Source organism: Leuresthes tenuis, unplaced genomic scaffold (genome assembly GCF_036924035.1).
Source record: "Leuresthes tenuis unplaced genomic scaffold, fLeuTen1.0.hap1 SCAF_4, whole genome shotgun sequence".
Classification (NCBI taxonomy): Eukaryota; Metazoa; Chordata; class Actinopteri; order Atheriniformes; family Atherinopsidae; genus Leuresthes; species Leuresthes tenuis.
Genome location: NW_027325358.1, coordinates 19,933,154 through 19,955,433, shown reverse-complemented (window position 1 = coordinate 19,955,433; position 22,280 = coordinate 19,933,154). Strand labels below are relative to the sequence as shown.

The 22,280-nt window shown below is 40.0% G+C and overlaps 1 protein-coding gene across 1 annotated transcript in view; it reads left to right on the top strand.

Annotated features, from left to right (window-relative positions):
• gstcd (glutathione S-transferase, C-terminal domain containing) overlaps positions 1 to 19,613 on the top strand; it is a 47,597-nt gene extending 27,984 nt beyond the window's left edge. The window contains exons 6-12 of the mRNA XM_072384997.1: positions 1,118 to 1,233; positions 1,573 to 1,617; positions 1,938 to 2,066; positions 7,393 to 7,526; positions 11,918 to 11,948; positions 14,252 to 14,321; positions 17,461 to 19,613. Coding sequence (XP_072241098.1) covers positions 1,118 to 1,233; positions 1,573 to 1,617; positions 1,938 to 2,066; positions 7,393 to 7,526; positions 11,918 to 11,948; positions 14,252 to 14,321; positions 17,461 to 17,651 — 716 coding nt within the window. The 3' untranslated portion in view covers positions 17,652 to 19,613. The remainder of the gene's footprint in view (positions 1 to 1,117; positions 1,234 to 1,572; positions 1,618 to 1,937; positions 2,067 to 7,392; positions 7,527 to 11,917; positions 11,949 to 14,251; positions 14,322 to 17,460) is intronic.
• Positions 19,614 to 22,280: the final 2,667 nt, after the last annotated feature.

Below are 22,280 nucleotides of genomic sequence, written 5' to 3'. Positions count from 1 at the left end.
AGTTTGCCAAACCAACTCTGTCAGCTAATAACTGCCAAAGTTTCTAGCCAATGCTCCCAAGTGGCCAGATAATCAGGGTCAAATTGAAATATTCTCTTTCTAATCTAAATAAGATTAAACAATGGCATCAAATAGCCTGTATAATGAGCTATTATTAGAGCTATGAGCTCCTTCTGGAGTCGCAGAAATAGTGCCTGAACTTAGAATCAATACCTGGCCACTTGACCACATTTCCATTTATCTGCAGCTTTTTAATTGCGTTAAGTGTGTGACTGTGATCAGCTCAGTAACAATTCAGTGTAAGAAAACCTCAACTTTCATGTTTGCGCTCCTGCGGTTTTATACAAAGCTTTGTGAGCATGGAAGTGTTGGAATATTATCTTTTCTTGATATTCTACTTCTGAATATGACTCTGGGAGGTGGGAGACTAAACCCCCATCATTCCAGATATATGAGCCAGAAGCAGCTTCCACACAGCGCGTCAGTGACTCACTACCAATATGGTGCAGCAGCATACAGGATTCAGGAGGCTGCAATGTGCTCTGAGTTAATGGGGTACACACTGCTTGCACAGCAGTGGAGAGTTCTGCCATAAAAGATGATATACTTGATTTTGGCTCAGAGGTCCACTTTTTATGATGAGAGATTGTTTGCCCACCCGCCCCAAATGGCAATTGGCTAGAATCATGCTGATGAGAGAGTTGGATGCCTTTTCATCTTTGTACTATAACTATTACACGCAATGGTTTGTTGTACATCATGATTTCAGCGGTTGTAGGAGGGAGAGGAGAGTCTTTTGACTCGCCATCAGCCCTTTGTACATTGTAATGTTAAAATTGTCTGGAGCCAACCAAGACAGAAAGTAGCCTTTTAAAATCTTGACCAAATTTCATTTGTAGTGATTTCTCTCCTCTCGGGCAGATTTTTCTTTTTCATCCCTTAACATTTTCAAATGTATTCGCTCTGAAAATCTGACAATCTGTTGCTTTCCACTGCAATGAGAGTTTAAATGTTTCTTTCCTCCCTCTCTCTCTCTCTCTCTCTCTCTCTCTCTCTCTCTCTCTCTCTCTCTCTCTCTCTCTCTCTCTCTCTCTCTCTCTTTTGTTTTTCTTTGCAGGCAAAATGTCAAACATCCGTGCAGTCAGGAAAATGCAACAGCTGAATAACTTGGTTGCCATGGTTACGGAGCTAGCCAGGCCAGGACACACTGTTGTGGATTTCTGCAGCGGAACGGTACTTTTTTTTTTTTTGTCCATCAGTCCAACCACATGTGCCATTATTGCTAGATTTGACCATGGCTACATTAAGTGGCGGCTCCATTAGCGGCCAACTCGAATGAAAGAAGTCCTCATATTCCTATGTCGTACTTTTCTTTGCCAGTCAAAGGCATTTTGTTGCTATCCTATGCACTTAAGCAGAGTAGTCATTACATTCATGAGAATTCCCCCTCAGAGCAGTCGTCTGAAAGGGCTGTACTAAGCATAACTCTGTGGGTGCTGTCTTTCAACGCGTGTTGTGGTCCGGTTGGGCATTTTTATTTCCTCTCTGATTTTTCCTTGTCCTGTCTTTCAGGGCCATGTGGGAATTGTTCTGGCTCACACACTTCCTGACTGTCAGGTAGAGTGTATTTTCAGTTCAAATGAACAATGACTTTCTGGTCATTTGGTATTTTGCCGACTAAATACAATCAAGTGAACACAGTACTAATAATAGTTTTAATCATTAACAGGATTCAAATGTATCAGATATACTGTAATATTTAGTAGTACGCTCTTTAGAATCTTGTGTTAACCTCAGTTCAATTGATATTTGCCTGTATTGATAGTTTTTTCTCAGCATACTAAACATTTTTCTGCATTTTAGATTTACTCCTGCTCATTTCAGGTCTCTTAAAGAATACAGATGTGTGAACTGTTCGTTTCGTTTTTAAATTCAAGGTCATCCTCATAGAGAACAAAGAGGAGTCCCTAGTCAGGGCCCACAGTCGCAGCGCTGAGCTCGGTTTGAAAAACATTGGCTTCATTCAGGCCAATCTGGAGTACTTCACTGGACCATTTCACATCGGGGTGAGTATAACAAGGCACACGAATTTAAAAAGCATCCCTTTGTGCCATTTTATTGCATTTTCCATATAATAATTCAGGTTTATAGAGAGCGTGGTAACCATTTCAGGTGCCTGGACCATAGAATAATCAACTAAGGTGCAAATGGACTCTGAAATCAAATTGAATGTAAAAAGTGTTACGTGTCACCCAAAGGCAAAAAGCCTGCACACACACACACACACACACACACACACACGCACACACACACACTGAGCCTCGGATAAAGTTGACATTAACATATTTGTTGACATGTTGAGAATAAATAAGGGAAGTTGAAATTGCTTGGCTTTGTGTTGGAGCTTGTCTGTGTGCAGTCTTTTTGCCTCTGGGTTTTCAACATTGGAATTGTGTGGATTTGGTTTGGTGCCATCGGCAGATGGAGAAGGAGTCTACGTCCTTTTAAGGACATATCCAGCACTGTAGGATTTGTTTGTGAGGGTAAACATCGCTGAAATTACTCCAGAGCCTCTGGTGATATTGAGATCATTACCACCGTAATACCTGCGCAGTTGTTTAATTTAATGCTGGTTTTATTGTTTTGTGTCGGTGTAATTTGGATTTCTGAGGTGCGATTGTAATTCCGCTTCCACGTTAGAAAGCTCCAGTGAGTAGCGTCTCGGGCTTGATGTTGGCAGAAATACTATAGACACAATAGTCATGAGTGTATTATTATTGATGCAGAAATGTGCTTTTAAAAGAGCCATTTATATGCCTTTTTATGTCCCTCTTGGTGAGTTCAAAGGCAGGGAGGTGTTCCTGAAGTGTCAAATCCAACACTGGCTCATTAAAGGACCTTTCAGACTTTAGTGGGTGTCACATGCTCACTTTTTTTGCAACCAGCAGTTTGCATCTCTCGGTGTTAGCACATCCTACACAGTGGACCTTTGAGCGGATGGAATTATTGTCACTCACACATATACACACACAAAATGAGGGAGAAAAAGCAGAACACTGAAACCTCTTCTCCATAAAGTTCCACGCTACCGTATTTGAGAATATTTCATTCAAATGCTCTTATGTGATTTTCACTCTGTTCATATTTACATTGACTTTTTAACATTTTGATGTTACAAATCATAATAATCAATGTCATGGAGGTGTTTTAATTAACACTTCCATGACATGTTTAATTAGCATAGGCTCAGTGTAAGCTGTCAGGAAACATTTCTACACAGCGGAGGAGCAGGACCATGTGAAGTGATGATGAAGTGATATATCCCTTTTTCTTCTTTTTCTTCTTTTTCTTTTTTTTTTTTTTTTTGAAGAAACTGAAAATGCCAACATGCAATTATTTTAGCGAAGATGGCTTTTCATTTCCTGAGATGAAGCCTTTAACCAGAGCCCTTTTAGCGCCCTGCGCTGCAGCCGAACAGCGAGTCACTCCTCTCCCTTTGATCGCCGGAGAGCCAAAAGAAAAATAACGACAGAGGTAATGTTGGGTTAAAGCGATCTGTTCAGAGAGCGGCCTTAATCTCAAAGTTTGTTCTTGCTTGCTGTGAGAATACGCCATCCACCCTCGCTTTAAGCTTTTTATTGAATGTTTGTAGATGGAGTGAGCGCTGGAAAGGAAAGCATCGTCAATGTGATGTCTGGAAAGTAAAATATTTTCTGTCTCTGTTTGTTGAGCTCAAAAGATATTTCTCAGTGTGTGTTCCTTTTTTTTTTTGGACGACTAGCTCTGACATCAGAGAAAATGCACTGCACTGCACGGCACTTCATCATTGAGTGATGCTCGGCAAGCATCGTCAGTTCAGCTGAGAAACACCCACCGTCGTCTCCGGACAGCTCGAAACTTTCAATTCTCATCCAGGAGAAATAAGTTCTGAGCTATGGTTGTTTGCTCTTCCTTTTGTGCACACAAAACACAACAAAAGGAGGGATTTACGCTTGTGTTTTTTTCTTCTCACCTGACGTAGGTTCGCCTTACCCGTTTCCATACAGAGGACAGTGGGCTTTCTCTTATAAAACTGCCGTCACTCTTGATTTTGTAGTTGCTTCCAACAAATGTCTCAGACTCATGTCTCCGTCAAGCGTGTTGGAAAGGTCCACCTTCCTCTTATGTTTCATAGCTGAGCTGTTCTAGTGGCCTTGCTTGAACTTCCTCAGGTACAAACCGCAATATATTTGTACCTGCTTCAATTAGTAAGAGCTTTTGTTCCAGAGGCCTCACTCCCCTGAGACCCGTTCCACTTGGAAAGAAACAAACCACACAGATTATTCTTCTCGACAACATGGCTTTGTTTTTAAATGGCTTTGCCAGAGAGGTTACACACGCTTGTGTTGTATTTTTCCGTGATATATGGATAAGTATGAAACTGTCCTTTTCTGCGCTGCCATCATTGATATCCTGAAAGAGCCCCCCCATCACGATGATTTGAAACCCATTACGTATTATAAATGGTCCCATTTGTAATCCCCTTCATTTAATCAGACTAATTCTGTTGAGGTGCCGCTAGTCTTGGGCAGCGTTTGATCTTTCACGCTGACTTTCCATGGAACCGGTCTCAGGTAGACATGGACCAGTACGACATTCTGACGGTATGATAACCTCAAGATAATAAATGTCTTGTCACTCTCTAACAACCTGAGGGATTCCTGCCTTTCTCTCTTTAACAAGTAATAATGACTGAGAGTAATGAAAGTGATAATGACTCTCTGACCGAGTCTGATTGTTTGCTTATTGTTTTAACAAAAATGTGGTTTATCTCGTTTCTTGCAGCTTTTATCGTAAAACTGATATTGATCTAGGAGGCTTTTATCAGGAGTATTTCCCTAATTCCATGAAAGATTTAGTCTGCGTTTTTGCTCAGGATGAGTATTTCTGTCTTTTATAAAGCCTAAGACTGCTCATCCCCACTGAAAGGCTTCTTTATTCTAAGTAATTACACGCCATTGTTGTTGGTTGTTTGTGTATTCAATCTACAGTGTGCCATTACATGTCCACAGATGCACAACAGAACTGCAGATATGCGCATGCTTTCTCTTTTTCCCGGTTTAAGTAACGTTATTACAGAAAGTAAAGAAAAAATAACAACGAAAAGTCTGGATGCTTTAGAGTTGGGTATGTTGATGATGCAAACATTTGTCCTGTTTCAGACCCAGGAAGACAAGGACGTGATTACTTAAGTAAGAATAATGAAGCCTCCTTATTCCAGTGATGTGATTATTGAAAGACATATTTTCCACTCTTGAAATGATGGATTCATAAAGAATATAGTTCAAATGGTTGATTCATGTTAATTAAGGATTTCGTCCTCAGGACCCTGCTGTGGTAATGCTTGCTAAATACGTATGGAACATGGTGGGGTATGTCATAATGGGCATGATGCTTTTTCTTTTTAAATACTGCTTTAGAAATACAAAAAAAAAAAAGCCATTCATCGATAAAGCAGGGATCTTTTCTACATCATAAATACTTATCAAACTTATGGTGCTTGAGTGGTTTTGTGTGCTTTGAATCAAGGGTAAAGGTTATAAAATACAATTAGAACTTAGCCCAGCTTGACTAATATAAGAAATGATGTAGCTGCATAAGACTGATGGGGTTTGTTTGTTAATTATTTTTGCTTTAGATGTGGGCGTGTAATATCAGACAGCGTGCGGTCTTTGTCAGCTACTCCTCCTCCTCCTCATCAGCATTCTGAAACCTGTTGTTGTGAAGCTCTTCCCTCATGATGTGAATACATGTAAGATTAAGTGGGAAATGGATCCACGGCATTGCTGCTGATTAATGTTAATTCCACATTTCTGAGTTTAAGGTAACTACTTGTTTAAATAAATGTGCATGTCATCATAGAGCAATACAGTATTTAGTGTTTTAAATACAATGGCTTTAACCAAGACATTTCACAATGTTATAACCCCTCCACACCTCTTTTTTTTAAGTCATTCATATAATACGTTGATTCACATTGATTGTTTTAAATATGTTTCAATGCTGTCTTTTTTAAAAAGTGCCTCTTTATAATTTAATATAATGAATATTAACCCCTCTCTTTAAAATGAGTCCAGAAAGGAAAGTGCTGTGGAAGAAACAGGGTCTTTTCTTTTTTTTAATCTTTGCTTTATCTTTTTTTTATGAAGTGTGGGACTTTGTGAAATGTGTTTGTTTTTTTTTGTATGTTCTCTGTGTTTTTTAGGTTACCTTTTTCAGTTTTCTCGCTATGTTTTTGCAATATATAGATTTTTGTGTTTTGCTTTTGTGAGATGTTAGAATTTCAGATTTTTCATTTTTTGGTCTTATTGCTTGTCTTATTGCTTGTGTTGCGTTTTTTTGTTTTAAAGGTTGACGTGCTTTTAATTTTGATGTTGTGCTTCGTGTAGGTTTACGTTTAGGGCAGGCACAGGTAAGCATGCACCTATTGAACCTGGAGCTCTGATCTGGAGCTCAAACATATTTATACCGAGTATAGTTGGTGAGTTGATACATGGAGAGGGGCAACTTTTACTGAGAGTTAAAGAGCCTCTAAGAAATGCATCCTGTCCAGACATTCCACTGACTTTATGAGTGGGTTTGGCCATGCTGCTCAGTGTCTGTATCTTCTCTTCCCCGTGAGTGGAGCTCCAGCCAGTTGGCTCAATCCTCCCCTCATCAGCTCTGAACTTCTGCTCTGTGGCACTGCTGTCAAGGCAACATGCAATCAATTTAGACTCACAGACGCCAAGTGACAACTACTTGGAAAACAAGAAGAGAATAGTGAGGCGGCTGCTTAAGTTGCAAGGGTTTAATTTCAGGGAGTCTCAGTAGCTAATGTCATATAAGGCTGTTGGTAATGCATTTTATTTGGACCATTAACAGAGAATCTATTTAGCCAGTGTTTGTTTCAGAGGCAGTCATCTATTACCACCGTACTTTCAATTTTAGAATCATTACTTTTAGGGATTCATGATTTATCTTTGCAGATGTATTGGGCAAGAAAGAAGACACAAGATACAAGCTATAATATTAAGATTTTTAGTGTCCTGCTTTTATCCACTGGACAACCACAGCATTACTAATGTATACTTTGGTGTTTATCACCACACACAGTTTGCCCACTCGATGGGAGTCTTGATGCATTCGTGCCCTCTCTCCTAAAGCACTAATACATTTTGTTTGCTCTAACTGCCCAAGTCTGCACCTTTGCAAGCACAGGTTTATGTAACTACAATAGCCATTATGAAGTAGTCAATGGGATTGAGTGATTGCTCTCAAGTGCTCTTAGTATCAGTCTTGCTGTTCAGGACAAACCACAGTTTTAACAAGATCACTAAAGAAATCTCCGTATTTTGTGGTCTTTCAACTCAGGTTGCCCTCCATGCATGTGGGATTGCAACAGATATGGTGTTGGAGCACTGCATCCAGGCAGGAGCCGCCTTTGTCGTTAGTCCTTGTTGCTACGGTTTCATCCAGAATGCAGTCAAGTTCAGCTTCCCCAAGAGGTTTGTATCTGCTCACTGCACCTCGATCCAGTGTCACCTCTGTAAAGTTCTGCTTTTAAACATGTTGTTTTTGAGCTTGTTGGTTTCCGTACCCGAGTAATTCTGCTTCTGTCTCTTCCTTTCTCTTAGTGATGTTTTTTTTTGTTTGTTTTTTAATTTCACTTCATAGTTCCAGCTCTCCATCATTCTCATACTTATTCTCACTCTTTTTCTTTCTGGCTTACACATAATCTGTCTTCTCTCTCCTCCTTGTTCTCCTCCTGTCTCATATCAGCAACACAGAAAATATGAAGCAGTGGTGTCGCATATGCCTCAGCAGGGTCTTCCGCTAATAATTTCATTCTTGTCATCAGCAGCTGAGAACAGGGTTACTAATGCAAAGGCACTGATTTCTGCTCCTCCATATTGGTTGCGGGAACAGGAATAAAGACAATAAAACATAGCCTCCAAAATGCCCCGTGGTCTTGCTGCTCGTGAAATGCTGTCTGAATAGAGGAGAAATAACCAAAAATGAGATACTGTGCTGAGCTTAAATTGTGTTGATTCTGTGGTGATGTTGACTAATGCCTCTATATTTGCTTAAGAATCATAACGAGGTCAAAGGCTGCTAAAACAACTTTATTTGACTGATGGGCGCTAAGCGAGGCTGTTATGTTGAATTGCTGATGTAACACTAACAGGTTTTAATGGAGATACCTGTGCAGGCAAGTCTGCTCCACGCCTCAAGTTAAATGAATTACTGTATGTGTGACGTTCAGGGATTTCACCAGTTCCTTACTAATTCATTCAATGTCCATGTTCGATTTTGACTGACCTGAACGGTATTTAGGACGGTTTGTTAAACTTTCTCAAATATTGTCAGCAAACACCCTCAGTGTTGTAATGATTTTACCGTGCAGTTATACTTCCATCTGCTTTTCAAACCTCTTTCAAACCTTTCAAACCATTTCACAGTAGCAGTAGCAGCAGCAGCAAAGCTGTCAGTTAATCTATGTTCCAACCCTCTCTCGTGCTGAGCAGCTGTGGGTGAGCAACAATGATTTGACTGCAGGTACAACGGGCTGAAATTTGTTTGCTCCTAACGATGTTTGGTCTCAGTAGGACTTCAGTCATCCTGGAGAGGCTCGGAGTAGAGCTGCTGCTCCTTGGCCTCAGAAGGAGCCAGTTGAGCACTTTAGATTTTTAACGAGGATGCCTCGAAGGAGATATATTTCAGTGTACCCCCGGAAGAGCCGGATGAGTCTACTGGGGAGAAAGATATCTGTGGATCTTTGCTTTGAACTCTTAACCTGTGTCCCTGCCCTGGATTTGCAGAAAATGTGAAATTTTCATCATAATAAGGTGTAACATATTGACTGCACACTAAAACTATGGTGAATTGTGTATTTTTGTCTTTGTGAGGTCGACATCATGTCCAACAATGTTTGCATGACCTGTGTATTTTGCTGGGGACCCTTTTCCAGATCGGGCTTCATGTTTAGAAAATAGGCATCATTAAAAAAGAAAAGCTAGTTTTCTGAGGTAATGGTGCCAAAGTGAGTGCTCTGTTAGCATTGGAGACGACATGAAAATGTTGACGTTCCACATGTCACACAGCTGGTGTGATGCTGGCTAAGGTACTCGAACTGCATCTGGGAAACGCTATTTCACATCACTTGAAGGCAGCATACGATTCTCTTTCCATGAGAGAACCATATCCACAGATTTGCAGGTGCTGATCAGCATTCCAAGCACATCACACTCCGCTACAAACAGCTTAAACGTGTGTGCCCGAAGCCCTCCTGCAATGGAGCCAGAAGGGCAGCATCATCAACAAAAAGCAGATATGTGAACTCCCACTACACCTTGAAATCCTTTCCATCAAAAACACAAGCAGAGATGAGAGTCAGCCTTGACGAACTGCAGCATCCAAATGCAAACACAGCTCCAAGTTTGAGTCTCGGTGAACGAAAGTGCATGCAGCAAAGGCCCCGGCACGTTCCATTATCAAGGCAGCAATTTTTGCAGTTACAGCTCAACACCAGCTGAGTGACAACCAGCTTTTCCTCCTGTGCATCTGCTTCTATGCCTCAGTTCCTTGATTGAGTGACACTGACGGAAACGTACCCCATCATTTGTACTGTGTGGTTTGGGATGATCTTCTCATCCTGATGACCCTGAAAGGATGAGCTGGTCTTTCAAACTGACGGGTGATTGTCGTTGTGTAGTGTGTGCTTGAGATGCTTGCATGGTTTTTGGGACAGGCTATTATTTCTAGTAACAGTTACAGTAATCACTTACCAAATAGGGTAAAAAGTGAAGCTTTTTTCGTTACTATTAGAGTTGGACTTGCACTGGTAGACAGCTGTAGCTAAACGGCCGACTGTCAGTACTTTGGAGTTTTTTAGATGAGTGATATTAGGGGCCTCTGCGAGTGAATTAAGATTAGAATATTTTCTGTATCCTTGATATTAATTGATATTGTCTTTGATATTAACCCTAAAACTGTAACTTTGTAAGATTCCATCTGTCTACAGTATAAATATCTAAGATTTTCCTTTGCTTTTGCTAACTTGACCCCTTCTGTAAACTCATTAAAAATTAAGGAATGACAGAAAAAAAAGACTTTGCAGCTGCAATGGACAAGAAGAAGCTGTGTTTCTGCAGGGCAGTGTGTGCAGTGAACCTCTGCACCTGACTCTGTCAATCTAGACACTTTTAGTGTTTTTCCTTAAGGTTATTTCCCAGGTACTTGTGGACATTCTGCAGGTGCAGACATTCCAGGCGGTTCCCAGGTTTTTATGAGCTGTGAAACTTAACCGCCTGTATCACTGACACGTCAAACGTTAATGTTACTTAAGAGCACTGCTTTCCTCAGTGGGGTCTCACTGGTCTCTGACCTTCAGCCCGCCTTATGTTGTTCTTTAATTAACATCAACCATTAACCATTCGACACCATCACAAAAAAAACTCATTTTGTATCTATGTCATCACAAAAGTTCTTAAAGTCTTTTGTTTTCCATGAAGAAAGTGATTTATCATAGAGGTGTGTCTTAATAATAATAATAATAAAAAAAAAAATTCTTTCCCCAGAATGTAAACATATATAATGGTAAATGGACTCTACTTTTTCTAGTCTAGCTGACCACTCAAAGCTTTCACCCATTCACACGCATTCATACACAGATAGATGCATCGGCAACGTGGGGTTTAGTGTCTTGATTGAGGTCTTGTGGCCCGGGGAAGCTGGAGTCGAACCACCGACCTTCTGATTGGTGGCCGACTGCTCTTCCTCCTGAGTGACAGCCACCCCTAACAGTGCTTTGAAGAAATGTCCCCATACCACTAACCTCCGTTGACATTTTCCTCTTTGGTCGACTTGCAATTTGTTATTGGAGATGTTTCAGGACTTCACATTAGAGTTTGACATAAAGTACCTATTTGTAATAGGTAATAACAAAAACAAAATGTTCCAAAAAAATTCTAATCTATCTAAAAATTCTAAAAAAATGAAAAAATTAAAAACGTCCTTTGATATTTTGTCACCTTCTTTGCGGTGAAGACCAATTAAAATCTGCTGCTGCCAATTAACTTCAGAGGTAACATAATTTGTTCAGTTAAATCGACCTGTGAGCATGAGTGTCACGTAATACGACTGCATATTCAGCTGTTGTAAAAGACCTCCAAGTTTGCAGCACCACTAAGCGAGGGGCACAAGCTAGCAGGCAGCGCAATGATACCCAGGCCGCTCCCCAGACAGGTGCAGGGCCAAAGTGCTTGAGAAGTTTGGATTAGTTCTTGTGAAAATATATCCAATACTCCAATCCCTCAGGGACTAATTATGTCAACACAACAGACCTGCCAAAAAAGGGCTTGCCACCAAACTCACAGACCATGGAGGGAGTTCATTCATCAAAGAAGTGAGAAAAAGGCCAAAGCACCTGAAGCAGTGATTGGTGTGGCTACCGACAGGACCAGGGTCTCTGTTTATACACCCCACAAAGCTGGGTTTCGCGGAAGAGTAGCCAGGACAACGCAGTTGCTTAAAGGAAAAAAGGAAGCCAAACATCACCTGGGAAAATCCCCATATATGTGGAAGAAAGTACTTAAAGTGAACTTTGTGGAATTCAAGGACAATGCCTCCTGAGGTGCAGGCCAAACACCTCTCATCACCCAGAGAACACCACCCCCACAGTGAAGCATGGTGGTGGTGGCATCATGTTTTGATCAAGTGATTCAGCACCCATCCCAGGTTTCATTTGAACTCCTATTTTTAGGGGAAACATCATAGTTTAGATGCCAAAGAGGCTGAATGCTTCTGCATTGTACGTAACTTCTTCTGCATATGTGCAGTAACTACATTTTGCTCCGTAGTAAAATAATGTTTTTTTACCCTTTATCTCTATTTCCAGCAAAAGATTCAAGGATAATCTTACATATAAGGTATGTTTTTTAAAGTTTTTCTATTAATTTGATGTATTTTGATTTGATATATAATATATTATAATAATATTTTCATAATTAGTCTCCCATTTTTTTTCTCTTCCGTGGTGGTTAGGATGGGCCCCTACCATCAAACGTATAATGGAGACTGGGGTAGTAGTAGGTAGTTAGTTAAAAACGTACAGCTTCACATGCCTGGACCGCTGTTCAGTGACCCGTTGAAAGGTTGAAAGTATTCTCATACCACAGCTGACAACACCTATCAAACACTGAGAGGCAGTAAAGTCTCAAACAGGTGAGCAACAAATTGACAAGCAGAGACAAGGCGGGGTCGGGCTGCAACCTTTATCCACAAATCAGTTATGAGCATCATTATTCCTATTATTATTTTTAAAGAACCTTTATTCTGAAAGTCATTTCTAGCTGGTCTGAAGATGATCGTTTCAGAGCTGTGTAGCACTAACGTTTAGCTAAGCAGTCCTTTTTGTGGAGTGAGAATGATACATGCTTAAGATTTTAACTTGTTTTTTCACCCTTCACTCTGAGTTTTTTGTGAGATCGAACGGTCACTTAATAGTTACGCTGCTCATATAAAGGGTATCAAGTCAGTGATGAATCCATCTCTGCTTTTCCTAATTGGACTTGGAAAAAAAAAACTCTGCTTTAAAGAATTGATATTACAGCCTTTTTTTTTTTTTCTTTCTATCCGAAAATAAAATGGATTTAATAAAATCTCCGTACTAATCGCTGTCCTTGGAACAAATATTTTCCCGGTCCTTTCTACAGGCAATCCCTTATCGCTCAGCACAGACAAATCCCAGCACTCCAGAAGGGCCTATCCCTTGGTGATGTATGGGACCTGTCAGTGCCCTGGGGAAAATGTGTGCAGGAGTAGCTGCAGGCTCTAAGCGTAGCCACCTTGAGTTGACATGTCTCAACATCAGACCACCTCTAACTTCTTTCCCTTTGTGATGACCAAGAATCTTCTCCATAGCTTGAGAGGCACAGAAGACAGTTTATTATTTACAGGATGCTGGAAAATTGAAGTGGTCTGCAGTAATGGGTTGTAATTTTTCTGCCATTTGGACAAAAGTATTGTTAGAGAAGGAAAACAAACCAACAAAAAAAACTCCAAAAGTAAGGAAGCTCTAAGTAAGAAATATATATTAAATTATCTGAGCTTTAAATCTCACTGTTACTCGCTTTGGTTTTACTATAGCAACAAAAATTTGACATTTACAATTTTTTGGGGATCAGTTTAGAGAAGACCACTGTTTCTGCTCCCAGGCGCTGTGCTGTTTTATAGCAGAATCTTAGTTATCCTTCTGGAGCTATAGTAGTTAAACCGAATGACAGCACACTGACAAATGGTGCTGGAATAAGGGGCTAATGGTGTGAGGTATTGGTGCTCAGCGCTAACTTTAAGGGCCTGCTCAGTGGCCTTGCGTTCAGTGTTGACCCTGCAAAGTGAAGAATGGGATCAATTAAAGCCAAGGCAGGTTAGAGATGACTTACCGCTCTCCTGAGTCTCCATAACAAGGAAAAACCAGAGCAGGAAAGCTTGTTCGTTGCTTGGGAGTGAATTATCTGAGTGTGTTTGGACACTTGGCATGTACACATTTCACCCCGGGAACACCTGCTGTATTTACTGCGCTACTATGTGCGACCTAATGTTAAAAAAAAAACAAAAAACGCTTGAAAATAATTCAACAGCTACAGGTAGGATTCCTGTCACAGACTCTAATGACGCAGACAGAGTGACTGCTGCTGGGATTAGAATTAAACAGAACTACCACAGGAGGCTTGTTAGAGAGTCGGGCTGCCAGTGCTGGTGTCAGAAGCTTGACATTCTGGATAAAAATATCCGTGTCAGAGGATGTTAAACTTTTTTGATCCAACGTATTTATGATGTCACAAGATAAACCATCTCATTTTCAAGTTTAATCCATTAAAACTAAGCACATCGGAGGGATTGTAATGCAATCTTTCTTTGCTGTTTATCCAGATTTACAAATCCCATCCACTTTGCCATTGTTATCTGGTGTCTTTTGGTCATTCTGTTGAATAAGATGATTGTACAGATGAGGATTAAGCCATTTTTTGTCCCTCATGATAATAATCAAGATCATTTTATTGCCAAGTGCAATTTGAAAGTATTATGTGAATCCACACAAAAGTAGAGGTATTTTTGTGTGCTATTTGGGGCTCAAAGAGCTTTTGTTGTTGGACTGATGACATTCATAAGTTTGCAATAAGTATGCAATAGATAAAGTGCCTGTACTCTTCCTCTGTCGTTGTTTCAGGAACACATGATCCTCTGCCGCTTCGCAGATCAAACTGCTGTCCAGCTCACACCTGAGAGGCGCCTCACTGGTATTGTTTAAAATCAGCCATCTTCTTCCAGTGCTGCACTTACTGCATTGTTATCATCATTACTCAGTTTGTATTATTTATCAGTTAGCTGCATGCAGCGTCCAGGGTGAACCCCCTCTGCATCAGTTCTTATGAGCGTGCTTGACACAGTTTTTCAGAGAACTTGGCAGGTTGGTTGTTTCACACATCTTTGTCATGTCATCTTGTGCAGTACTGCATGTCCTGTTGGTTAAAAAAAGATAATTTCTCATTACTCAGGCTGTGCTTTTTGGCTCAATGCGAAGACAGGATGTAAGAAATAGAATTCTAGGATGGTTCGGCATAATGGCAGCATGTTACAGTAACTGTCCTTATTGAGTCTTTCTTTCGATCTACTTGAGATTTCTTTTTTTAATGAAGACAAACTTTTTCTTTATTTTTAAAACTGATCCTGATCCTGCTGCAGGTATGCTTACTGCTTATTCTGGTATTTTCGAACATCTGTTATGAAGACTAAATCTGCCTACAGGAAAGCTGTTTACACGTCGAAGCAGCTGATTGGGGCTTCAAAAGCCCAAGTAACACCCAAAATAAGACTTCAAATCCATACGAGTGGAAGAGGAGACGCAACTAAAGGAAGGCAGAAGCTAAATTGAGAGAAAGAGGAAGTTCAAAACTTTTTTTTTTTCCCTTTCATTGTCAGTTTGGCCACAGAGTGATCGATTAATTGATTGATTGATGGATTGATTTATGAATGTATCTACTGATTTTTCCTATTTGTCATCAACTATTTTTTTTATGCAGCAACATAATTTGTCTTTAAGAACTAATGAAGTATTTAGCAGTTCATTTATTATCAGTCCATATATTGGCTGTCAAAAGTGAAGCCAATGCTGAAATGCCTTACAGTGTAATACCACTGAAGGCCACTGTTTCCCTGGGCGAGGTTAACTCCCCCTGATCCTTATGCTGGTGGTCCTTTCTGTTAGTTATATAAGGCCTTAAATATACAAACTTCTGTCCAATCAGAATTCTCAACCTTGCCTAATAAAGAGTCACAGTTCCAATTTGATTATTCTTTTATATTGTTGTGCAGCATGAAGAATACCAGCATTGCATATTGACTTGACACTTTTTAGTGTATAATTTATAATACTAAATGGTCAGCAGATGCTTGAAATTGTCCAAATCCTTGTTTCACACAGGGATCTTACCCTGCTGTTGTACTTTGTCAAAAGATCTTGACTTTTGAAATGTGTGAAAAATCTTAATGTAGGGATTTCTACAGAGTGACGAAACAGCTGCAGTGAACAGCTGCCAGATCAGCGTCAGGTTGTGAGGGGAAAATGAAACCTTCTGTCCTGTTCTAAGCTTCCTTGTACAGTGTTTCATTATGCTCTCTTCACCCTGATTGCTCTCCAGTTTATCAAAGCCTTCCTCTGAATCTGTGAAGGCTCCCTAATGCCTCGTCAGTCTGAGTCTTTTCATGTTTACCTGACACCACCTGTCACACTTCTCTCTGTTGGTTAACAGATCTCAGCCTCTCCAGCTAACATTTTCCAACCATGTTTGATCTCATCTCTCCTGAGCCTGCTGGTCAGACGATAATCGTCAAGGCAGCACGACAGACCAAAGCTTACATTTAGTATGTTTTGCCACCTGTTACCAAACTGTGAAACTGCATTCTATGAATGACGTTTCTCAGGGGACAAGTGTGACAATTCATGTGGAGCTGTTGATATATAAATTGCTCCTGTAGAATTCTGATACAAATTAAAGCTAAGAATAAAGAGAGAGCGGGCAACTTTACCAGTATGCAAATCAGAACAATGGCATTATAATAGATGCTGCTAAACTAGAGCCTGTTTAATGTGTCAATCTGCTCATACTGATTTACATGTGTTAGAAAAGCAGCACGCTCAAATGACACTTAAAACCAAACTGCACTGTTGTCAGTTGACTACGTGTCAAATCAGAGTCACCTAAAGCATTTCCAGACTGCCACTCTGCTCGAATAAAATTCAGTTGTTGTTTTTTTTTTTTTTAACCACAGCATCATCTGACAAAATCACCATTCAAGTGACCTAAATTCTGTTGTTTTTTTTGTTTTTTTTTTTAACACAGCATCATCTGACAAAATCACAATTCAAGTGACCTAAAAACAGTGTTTTTGCCATTAGTTCAGCTAAACCTACATGTACAATGATCTTCCACAGAGAAAGCTGGAAGTGGCAGAATGCCTTAACCATTTACTCACACAGTCCTCACACCATTGTGGTGTCAGACATGCCTCAGTCAATCATTTAACTCTGCTCCCATGCATGTACAACTTAGACAAAGGAAGTGGACCAGTTAAATGGCCAAGTTGAGCTGTAACCATAGAAGCAACAGCAATAAACCATGATATATGATGTTAATTTTCCTTTGAATTCAGCAATACTTTAATAATATCCATAATATATTGTTGCTATATAAGTTATTGATGGGAAAAAGATTGGATAAGATATAAAGCAAACATCTGCCCAGTATATGTCCCTGCATCCATGTTTCTGTAAAACACATAATATTGCATTCACAATTTTTCCACTGCTTCCTGGTCAGTGCTCCAAGCTTGTCCATTTTGTTTGCCAGATATCTAATTTCCTACGACTGGTTTAAACTTCCTCCTCCTTTCTGTCCCTTTTGCCACTGCCTTACATCCTAAACGTCTCCATCTCTACTCTAAGTTTGAAGCCTCATTCATTACTTGTGCTTTGGAAAGTTTTAGTCAGCTACTCAATCACGTTATCAACAGTTTCGTTGGCATTACTCATCAAAACAAATGTTAAAAAGAGTTGCCACCATATATCTTTAAACCCACACAGCATCCAAACCAGTATAAAGATTTTTTTTGTTTTGAATATATATATTTTTAAATCTGTTTTAAGAGAAAATATCTGATTGATTCTCAAAAAGCTACAAAGAATGACACAATATAAACAGAGCTACTGCCACCAGTGTGGCGCCCATCTAGTGCCATTTTATTCTTGATTTTTACAAGCATTACACATGTCAGATAAGATGAGAAATGTGTTATCTTGTCTCTACACTTCAGAAACATTAGGTGCTTTATGAGGAAGAGTTATGTGATTGTGATTCTTTTGTTTTTGTGCCACTGCAGGGAAACAGTGTATGGGCTTGGTGGACTTGGATCGGTCGTGGGCAGCAGGGACTCATGGGTACTCGGTGCAGGTAATGACTATGGAGCCTGAAAGCTGTTCACCTAAGAACAACATGCTGGTGGGAAGACCGCCGCAGATGAGTGGACGGGTCGTCACTGCAGGTCAACTGGAAGCACGGATGAAAGATTAGGACTGCAAGCACTTCTTCATAACAGAGCAGCTGCAGAATGATCAGAGTCAGCTAAAGTATCCAGGGTCTGGGGCTTCTGGTTGAATCATGAATCTTTTATCCACCCTATGGATTTTATTTTTTTAACAGGATTGATTTTTATTCGAGATTGTTTCAGAAATTGACAGAAATGTTCACTTCATCTGTAAAAGCAACATTAATCTTACCAAAACAAGAAAAAATGTCTGGCTAAACTTAAAAGCAGTTCCCAGATCTTCATGATGAAGTGAAAGTGTAAGCTGCGAGAGCTGCACCTCTCCAATTTTTCCCAGTTGGTTGAAATACAAGAGCTTAAGCCTCTCAACAACTGCGATGTTATGCTTGCGTCTTTGCTTACACTGTGTGATCAAGCTGTCGGTGTACACAGAAGCCGCAGGAATTACACACCCAGATTGTTAATTCTCACACCGTAAGTACACATTTGCAGAAAGTCTTCCTATGTCCCTCTGAAAGCCCTCCCCAGTCAGCTCTGATTAACAGAAGAGGAAGAAATTAGGAGTTTAAAACTCATCTGATCTCCTTCTCGCCAATACCTTCCTCTCCTCTGAGTGTTTTAATGAGAGACCGAGAGAAAGAGGTGCAGATTATTTCTCATAAAGAACCCGTGTGGAAAAGGGTATGCATCAGCAGCAATAAATATTTTATAATTCTAGCAAAAAGGTCAGTATGCTTGATTAGGTGTGTGGTGTTCAGAGCCTCATAGCTATACTCATCATTTGTTTCCAGTCCTGTACAATTCAGACACTGTTGCACCTAAGGATTTTGTTCTCGCAGTTGAAGTTAGTCTGCTGTTTCTCTTAAGAAAATCCTGTGATGTCACCAGTGAGTGCACGGCGGCTGCCAGAAAAATGCAGAGAGCCAGAGGGAATAGGCGAGAGACGCAAGCTTTTCCAGCATCAGCTCATCTGAATTCAGTCAGCAGAGTCATTCTATTGTAGTGGATGGCCACAGACAGCTCCTTGCTGGGTCTAAAATTATTTCAAAAGGAGACGTCCGACTCCCTGTTCTAGCTTGTGACTGCATGAGTGCACATTACTGACGTGAGGATGAGTGGAAAGAAGGAGAAGGAGCAGGTGGCCCTACTTAAAGCTCAAATGGGAAAGAGGAGAATATTAAAGGGAAAGCTGAAGTGTAAAATGGGTTGATTGGACCAGAACGCACAGGGCTGGAAGGTGACTAGAGAGGATTCTTCATTTAGGTAAAATAAGGGAGGTATGCCAGTTTTCAGCACTTTTCATTATTAACGACTCACTCCACGAAGCTTTTAACACATTGTTGTCATTGTGAGTGATACAATGAGCCAAATCCATTTTGTAGACTTGCATTTGGTGGACCTCAAAAGAAACTAATATAAAATATAAGCTTAAACCTAATATAAATTCTTTTATAGTCTGAGGTGTCTTGGAGGAAAAGCAAACTTATGATCAAAGAAAGATTTTCTCAATCATAATTATCAGCATCATCAGAATTTCTCACCATTTGTGGGTGTTTTTAGATACAGCTCTGAACCTGTTGTTGAACTGCCACCACAGTGCAGCTGGTGCAGCTTTTTTTTTTTTTTTTACTTCTCTTATTGTCTTTAGTCAGAGCTCAGCTCATGTCTGTGTTTTTGCCAACGGTTTGACAATTTAATTCTGTTGCTATGTTTGTTTCTGTGTCATTGTTCCATATTTAGGGGGCCCCTCCCTGTTGGAATTAACTGTCCAATTTGACAAAACACTGTCCTTCTTTATGTTGCCGTGGTTACTGCAGTAATTGCAGACAAAGTACACCTCTGTGTGAAATGGATACATGGAGCTCTTGGGCTGCCCTTCATTATCTTTTTATCACATCTGCTCTTATTGTATTCAACGTCCAGCTCCAATCACAGAATGTGTTTAGTGATACTCGCGGGATTTTCTAATAAACAACTTTGACCAAAAACAGCTGGTATATTAACAGCGAGTGTGCATACATTTTCTTTTTGGTTGCATGCAGTACTGCAGGTCCCGTCTGCTCCTATTTTGCACATTCTGATAATGTTATAATCTTCTTCCTCATGCTCTTCATCCTACACGTCAAATTGTCACATGTATTTCAAACGCTCATTTTTTGCTAATGTTAATCTGCTCCACCATGAGCGTGTCTCAATTTTAATGCTCTTGAGCGGTGCGACTCTTCACTTCACGTGGCCCGCAGCAGGGCATAGAGCTCTGCACAAAAGCCTAAAAATCATGCCCAGTCTTTTCCAAGCCAAATTTCCGTGCTGTATTTATTTCTGATTTTTCAATAGGACCCCAAACTGATTCTTGGTCCCTCGTGTGCCTTTTCATTTCAGATAAAAAAAAAAAAATAATGAAGTCCTTTCAAAATGCTAAATTTTGACTCCCTTCACTCAAGGATCTCATTAAAGGGTAAAAACTCCTAAATCACAGATAGGTTTTTTCCTGTTCTGGGAAGATATGCAAATATTTTGTGTTTTTCCAATAATGTAGCCACCCTCAAAAATATATTGACCTGATATTTCAAAGGCCTTAAATTCCCTTAATACTTGCCGAAAAGTGTAATTAAGTTCAGTACTTAGTATGAATACTATATTCCAAGCTTAGTTGATATCACGGTCACATTGGTCTAGTGTAAACGGGCAATATTTGCTTCAGCATCAGATCAATACAGACCAGGGGCCAGTGCTTCTAAATTCAGCTTAACTATTGAGGCTGTTCTTGTGTTTTGAGTGAACTGACCCTTTAGAAGTCACTCAGTTTTTTTTCTTCTACGCTGACACCTTACGGCAATTGTTGTTGGTAATGAGGCATGATTTTTGTGATCTACATTACCCATTCCTCGATTTTTAAGTGTAATAAATCATGGAGTTACATTCTTACACAACATGATTGATCGAGTAATTATACACAAGCAACATTTCTCCGATCACTTGATGTCAAACCTCTCTGCCATCACACAGATTTATTACCAAATCAGTGACAGGGCGTAACAAGGCGAACAGTGCCATGAATCAAAAGATGGAAATGACTGTAAACAACCAACAGTAATCATATCAAACCTTCCTGTCATTCATCTCCTGCTTCAAAAAGACTGTTTGGTTAGTTGGTCTTTCCAGATAGTTACTGCCAAGCTCTCACATCAGAAAATAAGACAGCTGTTATCTGCCTCCAGACAGGAGATGCATTCTCCAGACTTTGGAACATGGGGATTTCATCCCTCTGAAAAGTGTTTCATTTGGCCTTTTTTAAGCATTTAATTTACTGCTTGAGTGTAAGACTCATATTGTAGATAATTGATTGTGATCCAATTTCATAGTTGCCAGCATCATTTAGTTTGGTGAACAGCATCAACTTGGTAATCACATCAGGTAAATACTTTTCCTCGTGTCAACTTTTTGAATTTCTTTAAATTTGCGTTGTCGTGACTTATTGAAATTGGGTTGTAAAAATGTCAAATTTTTCCTGATTAGAAATTGTGATTGGTTAAAGTGTTTCAGAAAGCAGCGAGGATGCATTGATTTTGAAGTCAAGGCTCAATGAGTAAAGGATTCTTCGATGTCTGAAGCTCTCCCTCCAAGTGCAAGGCCTTAAGCTCAGGTTTTGCTCGAAGTAAATCTCTTGCACTGGGCAAGAGATTGTTTGGCTTCTAGCTCATGAGTTTCTCAGCGGCGTGCCTCATCCTTCCCCGTTCTCTGCGTTCTGCTCCTAAAGGTTTGCTTGTGCAGTTTGGAGCTGCTGCTGGAACCTTTTTAGTCTGTTCCTGTCGCTTCATGCACTCTGAATCAGGCTCCTTAATCATTATTTCCTCTTTTTGCACAGAGGCAGTCTGTTCGTCCTACGTGCTTTGAGTGGAAGCCTTGATGGACTGTTCATCAGCAGGGATGCTGTTCCGCAGCTGCAGTTTCTTGCTTGCTCCGTCTAGTTGGTCATTCAGGTGTTTGGGTGAACGAACAAGCTGATACTTGTATTATTCCTTTCTCATCTAAGTGTATTGTCTATGCTATGCGAAGTAGTGTTTAACTGAAATAAATTTTGTTTATTGCACATGGTTTAATTACAATTTTTGTTGGAAATTTAAAAATGTCTGCTGTCCTACAAATTTTCATCCAACATGCCCAAAATTGTTAATTTCCTTTTTGTCAATCAGTGGCAAATCCTTTCATTTACTGTGTCAGCAAACTGACATATCTCCACTGGGATTTTGTTCTGATTGAGTCATTCTTTTTTGCTTGGGAAGGTTTCTTAACTGCATGAAAATACACAGAAGTATCTAAGTGTGAACCATGTTGAGTCGGAGAGACAAAATTTTACAATTTCATGAGATATATTAGCTTATGAAAGAGTCTCTCGGAGGTAAAGCTCGGGCAGATTTAGAATATTCCATCATCTAAAATGCATAACCTCATCAAAAGATTCAGAAAATCTGGAAACATATCTGTGTGCAAGGGACATCAAAGCCCTCAGACAGCCCTGTATTGAAAATGCTCATGAGTTTGTCATGGAAATCACTGCATGTGCTCAGGAACACTTTCAGAAATAACTATCTGTGAAAACAGTTCACCGTGCCATCCACAAATGCAGGTTAAAGCTCTATCATGCAAAGATG